A 20,025-nucleotide genomic window follows, 5' to 3' on the forward strand; every position below is an offset into this window, starting at 1 on the left:
GTATGTTATCTCATTTATGCCTGGGACATATTTAACTTTAGGTATCAACATGTCTCAAAGGAGGTTTCCTTACCTTCTGGGGATATGGGGGGTGGGAGGTATTTTTGCTTTATTACTCAAAAATTAACTACATAGTTAGAAAAAAGTAGGCATAACCAGAAGGACACTAGGCAGATTTATTTTCTTTTAAATACATTCTTACTTCTCAAGAAAATCAAACTTTAAACTTCAGGTTGAGCATCCCTAAATCAGAAGTCTAAAATCTGAAATGCTCCAAAATCCAAATTGGAACATTTCAGATTCTGGATTTTCAGATTTCACGGATGTTCAACCAATAAAGTTTATGCAAATATTCTGATCTCAAGCATTTTGGACAAAAGTTATACAATCTGTATAACTAATCTCAACCAGTTTCTCCTTTTTTTTTTTAGATGAATCAGGACATATATTACAGAAAGATCAGTTCCAGTGTCTTGCTAGAAACTGCTGGGGAAAGTTTAGCAATCAAATGAGGAAAATTCACAGAAACTCTATCTAGGTGTAAGTCCACACAAGCAAAGCATAACTCAGTTTGGCTTCAGAATTCGGAATGAGAATGAAGCCAAAGCACTCTAATATTTGGTTTGCAAAAATGGGAAGTTCAATAGTGCTCAATAACTGTCTGTTGGACTAAATAGTTCTATTTCAGATTTACAACAAATGTATATATCTCAATTGCTGCTGTTATTTTAAGTTAACCACAGATTCCTAACTTATACAGAAAACTGCATAGTCCCTGACTCTACCACTTCAATTTTTTTTCTAAAAAATGGAAATCACTGAGTATGCAGCACCACAACTCCAGAGAGTGCTGTTCTCATCATAACCTGCATGGTGCTCAGTCATAGGCAGCAATCCTCACATTTCACACCTCACTCAAAAGACTATTGTGAACAAGAGACAGCATAATGACCCTCAAGTATCTAGCATACTGTCATGACTGTAATGTTCAATATCTTTTTAGACAAATGACTTAAAAGTTAACTGTTAATATTAATAAACAGTCTTGGCAACATCAACTAAGTATTGCTCATGAGCTTCTTAGCATATCTCTTGTCATAATATTTAAAATTTTATAAACAAATATCAAAATATAAAATTTATGCTGCTAGCCACTGAAGATGAAAGATATATGAGTAAAATCTAAGAAACAGAATAAAAGCATCCAGAGAAGTTCACCAAAATGTTAACTGAATAATTCCTCAGAACCAGTCTCATCTTAGTCATTCTAATTTAAAATTTGAACCCTGAAATTATAAAATTTTATATGGAGATAATTTATATTCACAGCAAAGAATTTGCATTCAGAAAAAATTTTATGTACATATAAGAAAAATCAAAGACTATGTGAGGTACTATTAAAAATAATTATTCACTATCACCATTGACCTTACTTAGCAAAAGTAGAATGAGATTTACAAATGGCTTTTCAATATAAAGTTGTTATCTATTCTATTGGTGATACTTGAAAAGACAATTTGACGGAAATTTTCAGAACTATTTTTGCACAAGCTGATATTTTTACACTCCTCATTTTGTATGATTTAACAAGGACCCCAAATCATTTTGTAATTTTATTGTTTCCTGTTATGACTCCATAGATGGCCCTATTTTGTCATCCATTTGGTATTTAGTATTTAATTTATGGTTTTCCCATCTGTCTACTATATTGATATTATTGCCTTTTCTTGAAGTTCTAAGTGACTTCTGATCCTAACATATGGTTTGTGTAGTTACCACTCATGTTTTGGCAAGCACATCTGCATAGTCACCCTTAATGGGAAACAGCACTGACTGTGATAGTCATCTTGTATGGGCACATTCTTGTACTGCAATCTCTAACCCATGGCATGGAGGACGAACAACACCTTCACTAAGCAACTGTGCTCCTGTGCTGTCATCATAGCTATCTCATCACAGGGCTCACAACCCATGAGAGGACTTTCTGTTTATGCATTTTCATTTAATCTCACAACAACCCATTACCTTAGTATTTTACTAGGTAAAGGAACCAAGGCAGAGAGCCTGAAGAATTTGCCTTAAGGCTCCACTCCAGCTAGGGATCTAGAACTTGAATGCAAACAGTGCACTCCAGAACAACACTTCTGATCTCTAGGTTATCACTCATGCACAAAGTCCAAGCCACACTCTCAGTTTCTGTCCCTTACTTAACTTCATTCAGAAAAGCAGAAAAATGTCAGTGATGTCCATCCCCATCCAAGCTGTGAGGCTGGTGTTCTGTCTCCCTGTGTAATATCTCTCACTTTTGAGTGCTATCAGAATGCAGCATTTTAAACACATCAGTGTTGACAGAGAAAAGAGACACGTATGCCTCCTTTCTCTGCTAACTACAGTTTTTAAAAATGCTTCTTGACCCACTCCAATGAAATGTGTGTGGTTTTATTATTCAAGTGCATGACCTATCATCAAAGATAGTGCACAACCTCCTCGCTTCCCTGACTTCTCTGGAGTCATGGATTCTTACTCACATACTCATTTTACCATTCCTACTACTTTACTTTTTAAATATATCATTTGTTAAATCCAGAGACTTTTAGCGATATTTATTTTGTCTGAACTTGACGACATCTTCTTTCTGTTAGATCTTCTGGAAATAAAATTAGGATACTCATTGAAGACCCCATCATATTACCTGCAGGGGGGGATGCGCTGGCCTGTGTTCACATCACACTTTGGTACCAAAATGGTACAAGCAAAGAACATGAGGTATTTGTAACAGTTCGTTTGAACCAGTGCTGGAAAGAGCGAGGACTCCCAGCTGATGGATGCTTCCTTTTGAGTCTGGTGGCCAAGATAATTTGGATAATTTGTATGGTTGTAGGGCAAATTCATGCAGAGTTCCAGGGTAATGGGTTCACACTGACCTAACAAAAAAAACACACATAAAAAAAATTAAACAATAAGAAAACAAATAACCCAATCAACAAATGGGCCAAGGACCTGAACAGACACATCTCAGAGGAGGACATACAATCAATCAACAAGAACATGAAAAAATGCTCACCATCTCTAGCAGTCAGAGAAATGCAAATCAAAACCACCCTAAGATACCATCTCACTCCAGTAAGATTGGCAGCCATTATGAAGTCAAACAACAACAAGTGCTGGCGAGGATGTGGGGAAAAGGGTACACTTGTACATTGCTGGTGGGACTACAAATTGGTGCAGCCAATTTGGAAAGCAGTATGGAGATTCCTGGGAAAGCTGTGAATGGAACCACCATTTGACCCAGCTATTCCCCTTCTCGGACTATTCCCTAAAGACCTTAAAAGAGCGTACTATAGGGATACTGCTACATCAATGTTCATAGCAGCACAATTCACAATAGCTAGACTGTGGAACCAACCTAGATGCCCTTCAATAGATGAATGGTTAAAAAAAATGTGGCACTTATACACAATGAAGTATTACTCTGCACTAAAAAATGACAAAATCATGGAATTTGCAGGGAAATGGATGGCATTAGAGCAGATTATGCTAAGTGAAGCTAGCCAATCCCTAAAAAACAAATGCCAAATGTCTTCTTTGATATAAGGAGAGCAACTAAGAACAGAGCAGGGAGGAAGAGCATGAGAAGAAGATTAACATTTAACGGGGATAAGAGGTGGGAGGGAAAGGGAGAGAGAAGGGAAATTGCATGGAAATGGAAGGAGACCCTCATTGTTATACAAAATTACATATAAGAGGAAGTGAGGGGAAAGGGAAAAAAAACAAGGGAGAGAAATGAATTACAGTAGATGGGGTAGAGAGAGAAGATGAGAGGGGAGGGGAGGGGAGGGGGGGATGGTAGAGGATAGGGAAGGGGCAACAGAACACAACAGACACTAGTGATGGCAATATGTAAAAAGGTGGATATGTAAAGCGGATGTNAAAAAAAAAAAAAAAAAAAAAAAAAAAATAGAGATACTACCCTGCATTCTATATGACCCATAATGGAATGAAATTAGAAATCAATGACAAAACAAAAAGGTGGTTCTTTGAAAAAAAAAATGAATAAAATTGACAAACTCTTAGGTACCCTAATGAAAAGGAGAAAACTCAAATCACTAAAATTTGTGATGAAAACGGAAATATCATGACAGACACTATTGAAATATAGAAGCTAATTAGAAACTATTTTGGAAATTTGTACTCCAGTAAAGTAGAGAAACTTGAAGACACCAACATATTTCCAGAGACATACAACCTACCCAAACTAAACAAGAGGACATAAACAACTTAAATAGATCAATTTCAAGCAAGGAAATAGAAGATGCCATCAAAAACATACCAACCAAGAAAAGCCCAGGTTCCGATGAATTCTCAGCTGAGTTCTACAAGACCTACAAAGAAGAATTAATACCAATACTTCTCAAATTATTCCATGAAATAGAAAAGGAGGGAATCCTTCCAAACTCATTCTATGAGGCTTGTATCAAGCTGATACCAAAACCAGTCAGAAATACATTAAAGAAAGAAAATTTCAGACCAATATCCCTGAAGAACATAGATGCAAAAATTCTCAATATAATTTTGGCAAATCGCATACGAAAACATATTAAAAAATAGTGCATCATGATCAAATGGGGTTCATTCCATGGATGCAAGGTTGGTTCAACATACAGAAATCAATAAATGTAATCCATCACATCAATAGACTGAAAGATAAGAATCATATGATTATATCAATTGATGCAGAGAAAACATTTGACAAAATATAGCACCCTTTCACATTCAAAACACTATAAAAACTAGGGATAGTAGGAACATACCACAACAGTGTAAAAGCAATCTGTGCTAATCCCAAGGCCAACATCATCCTAAATTTAGAATAATTGGAAGCATTCCCACTAAAAACTGGAACAAGACAGGGATGCCCTTCTATTTAACACAGTCCATGAAACTGTAGCCACAGCAACTAGACAGATGAAAGAAATTAAAGGGATACAAATAGGAAAAGAACTCAAACTATAATTATTTGCCAAAGACATGATTCTGTACTTAGAAAATATAAACATTTCCATCAGAAAACTACTAGAAATATTAAATGAATTCAGCAAATAGCAGGATATAAATTCAATACCCATAAAATCAAATGCATTTCCATAGATCAATGATGAATCCTCTGAATGAGAAATTAAGAAAACTACCCTATTCACAATAGCCTCAAAAAAAAAAAAAAAGATACTTGGGAATCAATCTAACAAGAGAGGTGGAAGACCTCTAAAATGAAAACTACAGGACACTAAAGAAAGAAACTGAATAAGACCTTAGAAGATGGAAAGAACTCCCATGCTCTTGGATAGGCAGAATCAATGTTGTCAAAATGACCATACTACCCAAAGTACTATACAGATTCAATGTGATTTCAATTAAAATCCCAATGTCATTCCTTATAGAAATAGAAAAAGCAGTCATGAAATTCATTTGGAAAAATAAGAGACCTAGAATAAACAAAGCAATCTTTAGCAAGAAGAGTTAAGCAGGAGGCATCGTAATACCAGACCTTAAACTATACTACAAAGGTATAGTAACAAAAAATGACAATGTATTTGCACCAAAACAGACATATAGACCAATGGTACAAAATAGAAGACACAGAGACAAATCCACATGAATACATTACCTTATACTAGGCAAAGGACCCCAAAACACACATTGGAGAAAAGAGAGCATCTTCAAGAAATGTGTGCTGGGAAACCAAAAATCCATATGCTACAAAATGAAACTAAACCTCTATCTCTCACCATGCACAAAACTCAACTCAAAGTGGATCAAGGACCTAGGAATTAGACCAGAGACCCTATGCCTAATAGAAGAAAAAGTAGGCCAAAATCATCATCATGTCAGATTAGGCCCCAACTTCCTTAACAAGACTCCTAAAGAGCAAGCAATAAAATCAAGAATCAATAAATGGGATGTATTCAAACTAAAATGTTTCTTCTTGGCAAAAGAAATACTCCATGAGGTGAAGAGAGAACCTACATTTTGGGAACAAATTTTTGCCACGCGCATGTCAGATAGAGCACTAATCTCCAGGATTTATAAAGAACACAAAAAACTTACCACCAAAAACAAACAACCCAATCAATAAATGGGCTAATGAACTGAATATACACTTCTCAGAAGATATACAATCAATCAACAAATATATGAAAAAATGTTCCACTTCTCTAGTAATTAGAGAAATGCAAATCAAAACTACTGTAAGATTTCATCTCACTCCAGTCAGAATGGCAGTTACCAAGAAAGAAGCTACAATAATTGTTGGTGAGTATGTGGGGGTGGGGTGGGAAGGCACACTCATACATTGTTGGTTGGACTGAAAATTGGTGCAACCAATCTGGAAAGTAGTATGGAGATTACTTAGAAAACTTGGGATGGAACCACCATTTGACCCAGCTATCCTACTCCTCAGTCTATACCCTAAAGACTTAAAATTAGCAGTCTGCAGTAACAGAGCCATATCAATGTTTAAAGCAGCACAATCCACAATTGCTAAACTGTGGAACCAAACTAGATGTCCTTCAACAGAAGAATGGACAGAGAAACTGTGGTACATATGCACAATGGAATATTACTCATAATTAAAACAGAATAAAATTATGACATTTGCAGATAAATGAATGGAATTGGAGAGTATTATATGGAGAAGTAAACCAATCCCAAAACACCAAAGGCTGAATGTTCTCTCTGATAAGTGGATGTTGACCCATAATTGGGGCTAGGGGAGGCTAATGGAGGAATGTAGGTGTTCTCACCGTGGAAACAGACAGGGAACCGTTCCCTTGTGAGCAAATACTGAGCATGAAACTGGTGTCGTGATTCCCAGAATTGGAAGGGCCAGCCTCTTCCCTCTGAGGCTATTAAGATAACTATGCTGGTGCACTACATGGTTTCCATAGTAAGTCCTTGGGTGTGAGAGGTTCTGTGTTTGCATTAATCTGGACCTTATCTCAGTTACCTAGCACTCAAGGTTAAAAGAATACTGGTTAGAGTGTAGTCATTGGTAGCAGTTAATATGTAACCTTTTTGGGGTTAATGAAAATGATATCAATGCCCTTCAATAGACGAATGGATAAAAAATGTGGCATTTATACACAATGGAGTATTACTCTGCATTAAAAAATGACAAAATCATAGAATTTGAAGGGAAATGGATGGCATTAGAGCAGATTATGCTAAGTGAAGCTAGCCAATACCTAAAAAACAAATGCCAAATGTCTTCTTTGATATAAGGAGAGTAACTAAGAACAGAGTAGGGAAGAAGAACATGAGAAGAAGATTAACATTAAACAGGGATGAGAGGTGGGAGGGAAAGGGAGAGAGAAGGGAAATTGCATGGAAATGGAAGAAGACCCTCAGGGTTATACAAAATTACATACAAGAGGATGTGAGGGGAAAGGGAAAAAAAAACAAGGGGGAGAAATGAATTACAGTAGATGGGGTAGAGAGAGAAGAGGGGAGGGGAGGGGAGAGGGGAGGGGGGATAGTAGAGGATAGGAAAGGCAGCAGAATACAACAGACACTAGTATGGCAATATGTAAATCAGTGGATGTGTAACTGATGTGATTCTGCAATCTGTATATGGGGTAAAAATGGGAGTTCATAACCCACTTGAATCAAATGTATGAAATATGATATGTCAAGAACTATGTAATGTTTTGAACAACTAATAATAAAAATTAAAAAAAAAACAAATAGTAGTTTTTAGATTTTACTTGTAAAAGCAACTTCTTTTAACTTAACAAATTTAAAGTCTATTTTACTCTTTCTTTAGAGTATCAAAGATCAGAATGCAAGTAGTATATGATATTTTTCTGCAGATATCAAAAAATAAATAAGTCAGTTAATGAAGCACCATGGTGAACCAAGGAGGGTTTCTGCCTTTGTAGCTGCTAGCACAGAGCCCGGCATGTACGTATTAGAAAGTGTCTCATTTTTCTCCTTGATTTGATTTATCTAAGTATGACTCTATGATTCTTTTTTTTAAATTTTTATTGTTGGTTGTTCAAAACATTACATAGTTCTTGACATATCATATTTCATACATTTGATTCAAGTGGGTTATGAACTCCCATTTTTACCCTCATATACAGATTGCAGAATCACATCAGTTACACATCCACTGATTTACATATTGCCATACTAGTGTCTGTTGTATTCTGCTGCCTTTCCTATCCTCTACTATCCCCCCTCCCCTCTCCTCCCCTCCCCTCTTCTCTCTCTACCCCATCTACTGTAATTCATTTCTCCCCCTTGTTTTTTTTTTCCTTTTTTTCCCTTTCCCCTCACAACCTCTTATATGTAATTTTGTATAACCTTGAGGGTCTACTTCCATTTCCATGCAATTTCCCTTCTCTCTCCCTTTCCCTCCCACCTCTCATCTCTGTTTAATATTAATCTTCTTCTCATGCTCTTCGTCCCTACTCTGTTCTTAGTTACTCTCCTTATATCAAAGAAGACATTTGGCATTTGTTTTTTAGGAATTGGCTAGCTTCACTTAGCATAATCTGCTCTAATGCCATCCATTTCCCTGCAAATTCCATGATTTGTCATTTTTTAATGCAGAGTAATACTCCATTGTGTATAAATGCCACATTTTTTTTATCCATTTGTCTATTGAAGGGCATCTAGGTTGGTTCCACAGTCTTGGTATTGTGAATTGTGCTGCTATGAACATCGATGTAGCAGTGTCCCTGTAGTATGCTCTTTTTAGGTCTTTAGGGAATAGACCAAGAAGGGGAATAGCCTATGATTCTTTTTATTCACTCCAGTTCACCTTCTGATTTATTTTTCATTTCTTCTAAAATAGAACGGTCCCCATTATCTTCACAGTCATTAAAAAAATCTATGAGTTTGATTAAATCGGCAATTAAGACAACTTCTGTCTGCATACTTTATTGTTGATCATCAAATGTAAATAAAAGGCTACAACTTTTCAGGGCAGGAGGAGGCTGAGATGTGCTGGATTCTTCTTGCCAACCAGGAAAAAAAAATCCAACACTTTAGCTTAGGACCCAAGGTTATTTTACTCTTCAGCTGCAGCCTAGTTTTCCAGCCTATGGAAATAGATCTCTATTGCACCACCAACAGATCTCTGCTGCAGTGAACTCTGTTCCCCTATGACACTGGTATCTTAAGATTTGCATGTCTATGCACATACTGTTTGTTCCATTCCTTCCTTGACATACTGCAATCATCCCCTCAGATGGGGTCAGTCTTCTAGCTACCATGTGCATATGGCATCTGCTGTCTAGAATGATCCTCTTCCATCCTCCCCACTGAGCTAACTCCTCCTTGGCTTGGAAGACTCAAAACAAACACCTCTTCCAAGCCTTCCTGGCCAACCACTCCTCCTCTTCTACTCTCAGAATGAGTCTCTTCTGAGAGCCACAGCAACTTAGGCATGTTCCTGTCAAACAGCATTGCACTCTGCTTTACTCTCTTTATTTAACTTCCTCCCCCATGGAAATTCTGAGATATTTGAGAAATAAGACTTTATCTTTTGATCTCAGAGACAGTACCTAGTACAGTGTCAGAGAGGACAGACAACGGGAGATAAAAGGTGTCAGTAACTACTTGAGGTACTACAAATGCAAAAATAATGCTAAATAATGTCCTGGACATTGAGGAATTCCACAAACTTGGAAAAAGGACACATGTGCTGGTAGCTGTAGAGTGATATGTACAGGCTATGATAGTTTATCATGGACTGGATGCTTGTGTCTCTCTCATATCTGAATTCAGATGTTGAAAGCCTAACCCTCCATGTGACAGTATTAGGGGGGGCCTTGGGGAAGCAATTGGGTTTAGATGATGTCTGAATGAAGGTGGAACACCATGATGGGATTAGTGTTCTCATAAGAAGAGGAAGAAACTAGAACTGTTGCTGTCTATCAAGTGAGGATATAAGCAAGAAGGCCGCCATCTGCAAACCAGGAAGCAGGCCCTCACCAGAGACCAGATCTGCCAGTATCTTGATCTTGGACTTTCAGCCTCCAGAACTGTAAGACACAAATATTTGTTGTTCACACCACCTGGCTTCTGGTATTTTGTCATGGCAGCCTAAGCTTACTAAGACAGTGGTTATGAAAAAACAATGAGCCCAAAGGGATTCAAAGAGCAAGAGTAACTCAAGAAGCTTTCAAGGATAAATGATTTGGGGCAGGTTTGAGGGAATGCAGTAGAGAGGTTTCCTGTCCCCTCAGTGTTCACAGCAAATGTGCCACATTTTCCAAGGCAAGAGAGGTAATCAAGGGAGTGTCTTTGTAAAATTAGCCCAGGCAGGCTGAAGACTTCATGTCTTATTAAGAGTAATTATTCAAATTGAATTTAATTATTCAATTAAAAAGTGGTATGCATGCAAATAGATTAGCAAGAGGGACTGAGGTGAAATGCCAAAACAGCTCCAGGATGACTTTTTAATTTAAAGAATCAAGGGTTCCACAGATATTTTTATAAGAATCATGACATGGGTCAGATTAAAAACACTGGGGACAAAGTACAACAGTTTTCTGAGAAAAATACAACATTGTGAAATTGGTATCACCTTGAAGAGGAGTATAGGGTGGAAAGAGGAGGAGAGCAAGGGATTGTGGGGCTGGTTCCTAGTAACCCTTTTTTTGATTGGTGAAGGCATTATGGATTCAACATCTGTGTGTCCCCCAAAGCACATGTGTTGAAATTTTAATTCCCAATATGATGGCATCAGGAGGTGGGTCCTTCAGGAGTTAAGTAAGCCACGAAGTCAGAACCTCCATGAACAGAAGAAGTATCCCTATGAAAGGGACCCCAGCGTCTCTTGTCCTCGTTCTCCAATATGTGGACATGGTGAGAGGTTGTCATCTGCAACCCAGAAGAGGGGCCTCACTAGTGGCCCTTGGAGATCTTCTGGATGGGATCCAGTAATCAGTATTTCTTAAATTGCCCAGGTGACTTCAGTACAAAAGAAGGCTAAAATGACTATTTTAGAGACCTATTTGTGAGTAGGCTTGCAGGAGTATGTGACTTCTCTGAAATCAGACATTTAAATGTTTTCATATTTCTACGTGTGTTTTTCAGTAGAGAACATCCATGGCTTTCCTTACATTCCCCAAAGCACCTACATTTAAAAACAGAATCAAACCTGAAAATCTCATCTCCAATGAGACAATGTACTAATAGGCTTACTTCTCTTTTTTCGTTGTTGTTGTAGATAGACACAATGCTTTTATTCACTCATTTTCATGTGGTGTTAAGAATTGAACACAGTGCTAGGCAAGCACTCTACCACTAAGCCACAACCCCGGCCTGGATCCTATTCCTCTTAAAGAACAATTTTTAGCAGCCTGTGTTATCCCATCCAGTCACAGCCCAGCATCATTACCATCTTTGTGCCTTGCTAGGAGGCAAAATGCAAACCTGCCCTTGCCTTAGTGGGTAGGAGCAGACTGCTATTTCTCCTTACTCCATCATTTCCCCCCTTGTAGTGTGTAACCCAGGCAGGTGCGGAAACCTGGTAAGAAGACCGACTCCTGGGCATGTCTCTCCCCTTCTTTGTGCCATGTTTACCTAGGCCCTGTGAAGTCAGGTATGGCTGTTGTGCCCCCAGGAATCCTCTCAAATTACACATGATGCTTTATCCATCTTTTTAAAAAAATTTGTTTTAATTAGTTACACATGACAGTATAATGATCTTGACATATCATACATTTGAATCAGATGGGGTATAATTTCTCATTTTTCTGAGTGTACAGGTTGCAGAATCACATTGATCATGCAGTCATGTATATACATACAGCAATAATAATGTCTATTTTATTCTGTTGTCCTTCCATTCCCCCCTTCCCCCATCCCATCATTTCTCTCTACCCAATCTAATGTGACACACTTCTTTTTTTTCTTTTTCCTCACATCATCATACATGTATTCTGTATAACTATGATGCTGGGCTGTGACTGGATGGGATAACACAGGCTGCTAAAAATTGTTCTTTAAGAGGAATAGGATCCAGGCCGGGGTTGTGGCTTAGTGGTAGAGTGCTTGCCTAGCACTGTGTTCAATTCTTAACACCACATGAAAATGAGTGAATAAAAGCATTGTGTCTATCTACAACAACAACGAAAAAAGAGAAGTAAGCCTATTAGTACATTGTCTCATTGGAGATGAGATTTTCAGGTTTGATTCTGTTTTTAAATGTAGGTGCTTTGGGGAATGTAAGGAAAGCCATGGATGTTCTCTACTGAAAAACACACGTAGAAATATGAAAACATTTAAATGTCTGATTTCAGAGAAGTCACATACTCCTGCAAGCCTACTCACAAATAGGTCTCTAAAATAGTCATTTTAGCCTTCTTTTGTACTGAAGTCACCTGGGCAATTTAAGAAATACTGATTACTGGATCCCATCCAGAAGATCTCCAAGGGCCACTAGAAAGTTTTATAATATTTTATGGGATGGCAAGAACCAATTGAAGGATTTTCTGAGAGGAAAGTACCTTTGTCCCTCTTTACATAGAACCAAGCACATATATCTTGTAGTAGTCAGCTTTTCATTGCTGTGACAAATATCTGAGGAAAACAACTTAGAGGAAGTAATATCTATTTGGGCTCATGGTTTCAGATATCTCAGTCCCTGGTCCAACAGCTCTAAGGCAAAAACATCATGGCGAAAGAGTATGTTAGAGGAGAACTGCTCAACTAATGGCTGCCAAGAAGCAAAGAGAGTAGAAGAGGCCAGGCACAAGATATAGTCCCCAGTGACCTGCTTCCTTCAACTAGGTCCCACATCCTACAGTTCCCAATAATACCTTCAAATTATTAATCCACTAATGGGGTCAGATCCTTCATGATCCAATCCCTTCCCTAAAGCCCACCTCTGAACATTGCTGCAGGGGCATCAAGCTTTCAACACATGACTCTTTGGGGAGTCTTCATATCCAAATGGTAATATGTCATATCCAAACCACAATATATCCCATCCTGAGGCTCTTTAAAAGATAAGAAATAATATCTTCATTCTCAATTAGAAATACTGTTTTTAATAAGAAAAGGATTGAAAGACCAAGGGGGCTAGCCCAGTGCTTGGCACTCAAAGTGGGCATGTTTGAATGTTTGCTGAATTTATATGCAGAGCACATGACAAGAGTATATATGGTGAGTGAGAAAGTTGGTAAGGCAGCAAGGGCTAAGGAAACAGTGTACTTGAACATGGAGAGAAAAACACTGTAGTATGGGTGGGAAGGCAAAAATACATCCTTCACATTGCAAGCCAGTGCCCATGGGGGTCCTGAAACATGGTATATACATCATAAATAGTGTTCAAATGCATGAGCCAGAGATATCTAGTTGCCCTTCCTACAACTTCTTTTTCCTACAGGTGACAATGTTTTTAAATTTTAGATTTTGAAGTATTTCAAACATAGAGAAATGAAGTAACACATCCATTTACACCCTGACCAAATTTGACCACGCTAAATGTTCTTTTCTACTCTTTTGAGTCTAATAGTAAGTGCCATTTCATGTCAAACAACCCCCAAAACTTGAACAATAAAACATGTCTTTGAGATGACTGTCACTCCTCAAAATTATTCATCCCAAATTGAAGGTAAAGTAAAGAAATAATTCTGAAAAAGTTCCACAGATTAGGAGATGAGCAAAATGAAACAATGAGATATATATGTATGTATGTATGTATGTATATATATATGACTAAAACAGCAGTGTGAGTATGTCTTCTTAAAGACTAGATTAATATCTACTATTCTATCATAGTGTGCTGTGGTTTATCCCTCTGAAACTCATGTTGGAGCTTGATTTCCAGATGGTAGAAACTTAACAATGACATATAAAAGTGAGGCCCACTGGGAGGTGATTAAGAGTAGATTAGATCATCAGAGTTGAGCCCTATGATCAGGTACAAGTAGCTTTATAAAAGAATAAAGAATGTTCTGTCTCTCTCCATCTGAGCCCTAGGCCACTCTAGTTCTCTGTGCAAGAAAATCATTAGGTCATTAGTTGTGGCCCCCTAGCCTTAGACAAAAAGTTGAGCCAAAATAACTTACTTACTTAGTTTATGGTATAGCATTATTAACAACAGAAAACTGGCTTAACACATAGGAAAATCCATACCCACATGTGAGAAGTCAGGAGGTCTGGGACTGTGCTTTCTGTAGGTCAGTAAGTGCTCATGAAAACAAAAATCCTGTCAGTCTGAGTTTTTAATTGGCTGACTCCTCAAGCCCCTTACCAGTCTACTTGTTTCACCTTGAGACTCCCTGACAGCTATGGGGCCATGTGAAAATTTTAGCAGATCCAAGACCCTGAGCCCATCAGCCTGCGGACTTCCTCAGCTGAGAGGATGTGTGTTAACAGGAAATTCTGTCTTTCCAAAGGAAAGTTGACTGAACTGCTTCTAAACTTCTTGCCCAAGCTGAAGATGAGGCAAACATTTAATTATCAAAAGTGAAGGAAATGAGTGTAATAAGAAAACAGGACCCAGAAGTAAGAAATCAATTCTAAAAATCAGTCGTTGGAGATTTTGATTCATTTAAATTTCCCGTGAGAATCCATTCAGTCTTTTCTTCTGCCCATTCTGTGTTCCCCCAAATAATTCCTCCTCCTAGAAACCAATTTAGAGAGCACCACCTACTTACGCCATTTGGAACTATTACACTGTCACTGAAACAAATTAACACAATGGTTCCAAAACCATTAGAGGTCACCAAAGTTTGTGGAAAGGTGAGAATAAATTTATAAAAAGGATGGACTGCCAAAGTTTATGTGGCTGTTTTGAAGGACTTCCCATTTGCTTCTTGGCTGAAGTTTCCATTTTGAAGCTGTGCTTTAAAAAGGAAGACAGATAACATCTGCCTGCCGACGGAGCCAAGGAAATAATATATGGGAGTTGATGTCAAGTTGAAAAGTGACGGTAATGATATTAGGCAATGTGGATTTATAGTCCATTCACAGTGACACATTTGTTTCTGATTTAAGTTAATTAAGACCATTTTATTTCTTTCTGCTACCACATTCAACCTTTATAAGAAGAAAAAGCAAATAAATATACTTTCTTGGAGAGATTCCAGATTTCAGTAGTTTCATGTCAATGCAGAAGAAAAAGGCTGGGTGCAGCCCTGTCCCCGGGATTGCATCTATCAGCTATTGTACTTACTGCAGTTACTTAGATTGCTGTCTGGGTCACACAGAGAGCTTCCACCACATGAGTCAAGGCAGGAACTGTAGAGACATCTTTGGTCTCCTTCTTGACATGGAGTCTGACCTGTGAAGGAAAGAAAGACACCGTGGCTTTCACTGACTCTGCATTCCTCACCCTAGGATCTGAAGGGTCAAGAATGCCTGGTGGAGCCGAGGAACGACACAACTTTAATTTCCTTCCAATTTCTCCCTAAAAATATCCAACACATGTGAAACAGGTACTATCTGAACTAATTTTCCTGGCAACTAAGTATAATAATCTATTCCAAGAAGATTCTGCAGGAATGAAGAAATAAGAAAAAAAAACACAACAGGTGGTTGTTACTTTTAATGGAAAAAAATAGAGTTTTATTTTTACATGGGTGTCTATACTTTAAAATAAAATTCAAGTGAGTTGAGGGACAGAAAGCAATATGAAGATCTTGAAATTCTGAATATCCAGTGACATTACTTGTAAAGCTCATTTACTCCCAATTCTGGTCTCCCCTCTAAGGAAAATTCCCTAGTGTTAGTTGAGAACCCACACCTGTACAATGAGAGTGCTCTATCATAGTAAGTCTCTTGCAGCTGTTATCCACATCATCACTATGGCCTTGAAGAGCACCCTCAGCCTAGTGAGATGACTTAGGTTTCTTGTTTCCAAATGAATGACAGCATTAATGTCAGCCTTTGCCCTAATGGCTTTTCCTTAAGGTATGTAGAAAGGAAACTGTTCTTCCCGTTGATTTCCTGGTCATTTGTAGATTAAGTGGATAAGGTAATAAATTACTGCCCTTTCACTTTCCATCTCTCCCTCATTATTATGGTCAATTACTTTTAGAAATGTCATGTGGAATCTGGAAAACACTGCAAGGCACTTTTCAGCATTGATAATGTTATGTGAGTATCTACAATCTTATCTCTAATTCTAAGACAATGTTTATTATACTGGAATCCTTTTCCTTGCCAGGCTCACTACTATGCAATGTTATATATTACTGCCATACAGAAAAGAGATGTCACTGTCTATTTTTTTTTTTAAGCTAGCAGGTTAAGTTTTTTCTTCCCCTCAAGGCAAGCTTAAACAATTTCCATGCACTTAAGCTCCTATTTTGGGACATTGCACATTCATTATTCCAGCAAATATTAAATGCTTACTCTGTGACAAGTGTATGTGACAAACTAGGTGCTGCATGTTGAAAGGTGAAGGAGCATGACAGCCTCTGTGAAGTAGCACCCACTCTAATAGGGACGCTGTCACAACCCAAGCTTCATGATGGCTATATGACCATTGCTTTACCAAAGATCTATATAAAGGGCAGCTGAAGCAGACAAGGGCACTAGGAGAAGCTTCCCAAAGGACTTTACCAGGTAGATGGGGCTATGCTGTGATAAGAGGGAAAGAGGGTTTTCCAAGCAGAAAAGCTACACATGTGCAGGATGAAGTCACTGGATCTTCAACCACTGTGGAGAATGAGGAAGAGTAGACAGGCAGGCAGAGCCAGAGCCTGGAGGGTTTTTAAGGCCTAACTCTTCAACAGGACCTTGTGAGTAGTGGGCGCTGTTTGCCTCCCACCCAACCCCACCATCTAGCAGAACAATTCTACAATCCATGATGACAGCTCTTATGCAGTCCAAGGCCCCCTCCATCCTCAGCTCTCTGATCACAGTCGCCTTCTCCCTGTACCCTACACATGCCTTGCTCCTTCCCACCTCAGGACTCTTAGCCCCCTAGTGCTGTGTGTCTGAAATGCTTTTCCAGTCCCTCTTCTCTTGGTCGATACCCAATGTTCTTCAGATCTGAGCTCCAGGATCTCGTCCCTGGGAGGCTTTGGCTGAGGGCTCCTGCCAGGACATGCACACCCCATTTTCCAGTGTAGGCCATGTCAAACTTTGCATTTAGACACTGACTTATATAACTATTTGTAGCATCTGTATGTCTCCCAGGAGTCTGTAATCTCCATCAGCAGTTTTGTTTGCCACTGAATTCCCAGTAGATGCACCCATATTGGCACCATGATAGCACACTTTTTTAAGTTGAATCATTTATAGTAAACAATATAAATGTACTAAAATGTGACTTTTTCTATACATTTTATGATGTGATTTTCTGACATTTCACACATGTAAGGAAATAATCTGCAAATCCTGCCTTTTTCATAGTGAAGCATCCAAAATTATTTTGGATCATTTAGAATCACATAGAGATGATTTAATTATATGTAAAGAACAATTTGATCCAAAGGTAAGATCTTGGTTGATATGCACACCATAACTCATGCCTAGTAAAGGATTTCTGTTTGAATTTTAAAACGGATAAAACAAAGTTCTCTTTATGTATTATTTTCAAGTAATAAATATGTGTTATCAAAGCTCACCTTTTAGGCCTTGGAATCTCCCTCACTAAAGCTATTCTAATAACCAATATTCTTTATGATTAAACTAGCTTATCTGTATATCTACAGTGTGCAGTCTCATTTGCTGATTATGAATATGCAAAGCCCAATAAATGCTGTAACCACACAATAAGGACCAACACTTACTCCATTCTCACTAAACATCAACCCTACAAAGTAGTTATCACTATTTGGAGTATGGAAACACAGAAACTGAGACACAGAAGGATGAAGTAACTAGCCCAAAGAACACCGGATAGTAAGTGGTAGAGCCAGGGCTTGAAGCCAGGGCTGCAGCAACCACATTCCTAACACCTAGGCTATTCTTGTATCCTATAAGCCAATGTGGTGATGGGTAAGCTTTGGGATATTCCTAAGAGCTTTGTCCTGAGAGGCTTGCATATGCAAGAACTTAAAACAAACAGTGTGGAATTTTCTTTTCTGACAGAAATGTTCACATTTAAAAACCAACTTATTTGATCTACTCTTTCTTTTCAAGTTTCACACATGGATATCACACTCTTTTTAAAGGGTGTTTGAGTTTATTGCTTGGTAATGTGAGATATTAGACTACCTCTCCTTAACGAGGTTATTTTAGGAAGCTGTTCCATTTAATTTCAGGAGCTAGTTTTTTTTTTTTTCTAATTGGAATCTAATCTCGTTTAATTGGATGCTCTACACTAAACCTTCTTCTTTATCATGGCTCTCCCTATGAACAGCTAGCTGAATCTGACCATGTTGTTTCACCCCGTCCCTTCCCCCTGAGAAATGACTTTCAGCTTCTGTCACTCTAACACAGAAAGGTTTCCTGACTGCCCAGGGCAATGGGGATCCCTGAGGCAATATGAAAGATTTATGTGGAAATCCTTCTTAAACACTAAGTTAACTTTCAGATATTTTACTCCCTTCCCAAGGAAAAGTCCACCAATGAATAAATGTCCCAGGGGCCTGGGACACACTCACTGTCACCACAGTTCTCCTCATCACTCCCATCCTTGCAGTCCTCGTCTCCATCGCACTGGAAAGAGCTGGGGATACACTGTCCATTCCTGCACTCCACCAGGCCCTGGCTATGACAGGCTAGGAAAGACCAGAACAGCACTCACCTTATTCATTCATTCTTCAATCTGCAGATCACAGGCATGATTCCTACCTATCAGGCATCACCAAGAAACGAAGTATTCTATGTATGGATCAATCAACGGCTTGTTAAATGCCAAGATTTTTTTTTTTTTAGAATGCACAGTTTTCTTTCTAGAATTTTGCCTTCTTCTCTAAAGAGCGCTTGCTAAAAATTCACTTTTTCTTGGGAAGTGTGGGGTTGTTTTCAGTAATGGTAGTGGTGATACTACCAATAATATGAGATATGTGAAGGACCTCTCAATATAGTTTATTTCCACACTTGTTGATGACATCTGATATTTGAAGGGAAGATCCAGTAGCCATTAGCCTTGTGATTCCTGTAGTTTTTCTAATGTCAATGCCTACCATCTATTAGGGCAACAGAAACCCATGAACCTTGGGTTGTGTCCTTGCTGTCCCCAGATCATCTGCATACAGCCCACTCTGCTCCACTGGATCACTGAGGAGGGGGCTCAGTTGACACTTCACTTCGAATTCAATTCAGGGCAGGGAAAAGCTGCACAATTTTGTTCATGAAACATTTTACAAAATATTCTTATGCCCAAATTAAAACTGTTATTCAAATTTATGTTTTTGCCTCACGTTATAAGCCAGTTAAATATTGAATTTCATATATGGTATCCCTAGATTCCTTACTCACAGATTCAACCAATCACAGATTAAAAACACTCAGGGAAAAAAAGTTGTCCTGTACCGAACATGTAGAGACTTTTTGTCTTGTACTTATTCCTTAAACAAAATCTATATAGTATAACAACTATTTGCATAGCATTTACATTATATTGGGTATTATAAGTAATCTAGTGATTATTCAAAGTATATAGGAGGATACACATAGGTTACATGCAAATGTTGAAGCATTTATATAAGGGGTTTAAACATCCACAAATTTTGGCACCCATCCAGGGTCCTAGAGTCAATGCCCCACAGATATCAAGGGGCAGCTGTATATCAATTCTTCCTACTTTTATTAGAAAGCAAAAGATGAAAAATATCTTAAAACTAGTTAGAATATGCATGAATTACATTACATTGACTCAGGTCAACTGTGCTCTCTTTAATATACAATTACTATAATTCAATCATTTTTATTTTTGCCTGCTAGGGATAGTATATTTTCTGGGAGGTGGGAAAAACTTGTTGTTCCTGGTTTAGTAGTGTAAGAGCTACCTGAAATTTTCATTCACCCAGAAACACAATAGGCTGTAAAACGATCATTACAGTCATGCAATTTCTATGTCTATATAAACATAACAGACTCTCTTCTTTC

The 20,025-nt window shown here is 38.2% G+C and overlaps 1 protein-coding gene across 2 annotated transcripts in view; it reads right to left on the minus strand.

Annotated features, from left to right (window-relative positions):
- Positions 1 to 20,025, minus strand: part of Corin (corin, serine peptidase) — a 256,203-nt gene that overhangs the window by 51,306 nt on the left and 184,872 nt on the right. For both annotated transcript variants that reach the window (XM_048784434.1, XM_048784433.1), the window contains exons 9-11: positions 18,576 to 18,692; positions 15,194 to 15,301; positions 2,693 to 2,924 (exon numbers count right to left, since the gene is read on the minus strand). In XM_048784434.1, coding sequence (XP_048640391.1) covers positions 2,693 to 2,924; positions 15,194 to 15,301; positions 18,576 to 18,692 — 457 coding nt within the window. The remainder of the gene's footprint in view (positions 1 to 2,692; positions 2,925 to 15,193; positions 15,302 to 18,575; positions 18,693 to 20,025) is intronic.

The sequence above is a fragment of the Marmota marmota genome, unplaced genomic scaffold (genome assembly GCF_001458135.2).
Source record: "Marmota marmota marmota unplaced genomic scaffold, marMar, whole genome shotgun sequence".
Lineage (NCBI taxonomy): Eukaryota > Metazoa > Chordata > Mammalia > Rodentia > Sciuridae > Marmota > Marmota marmota.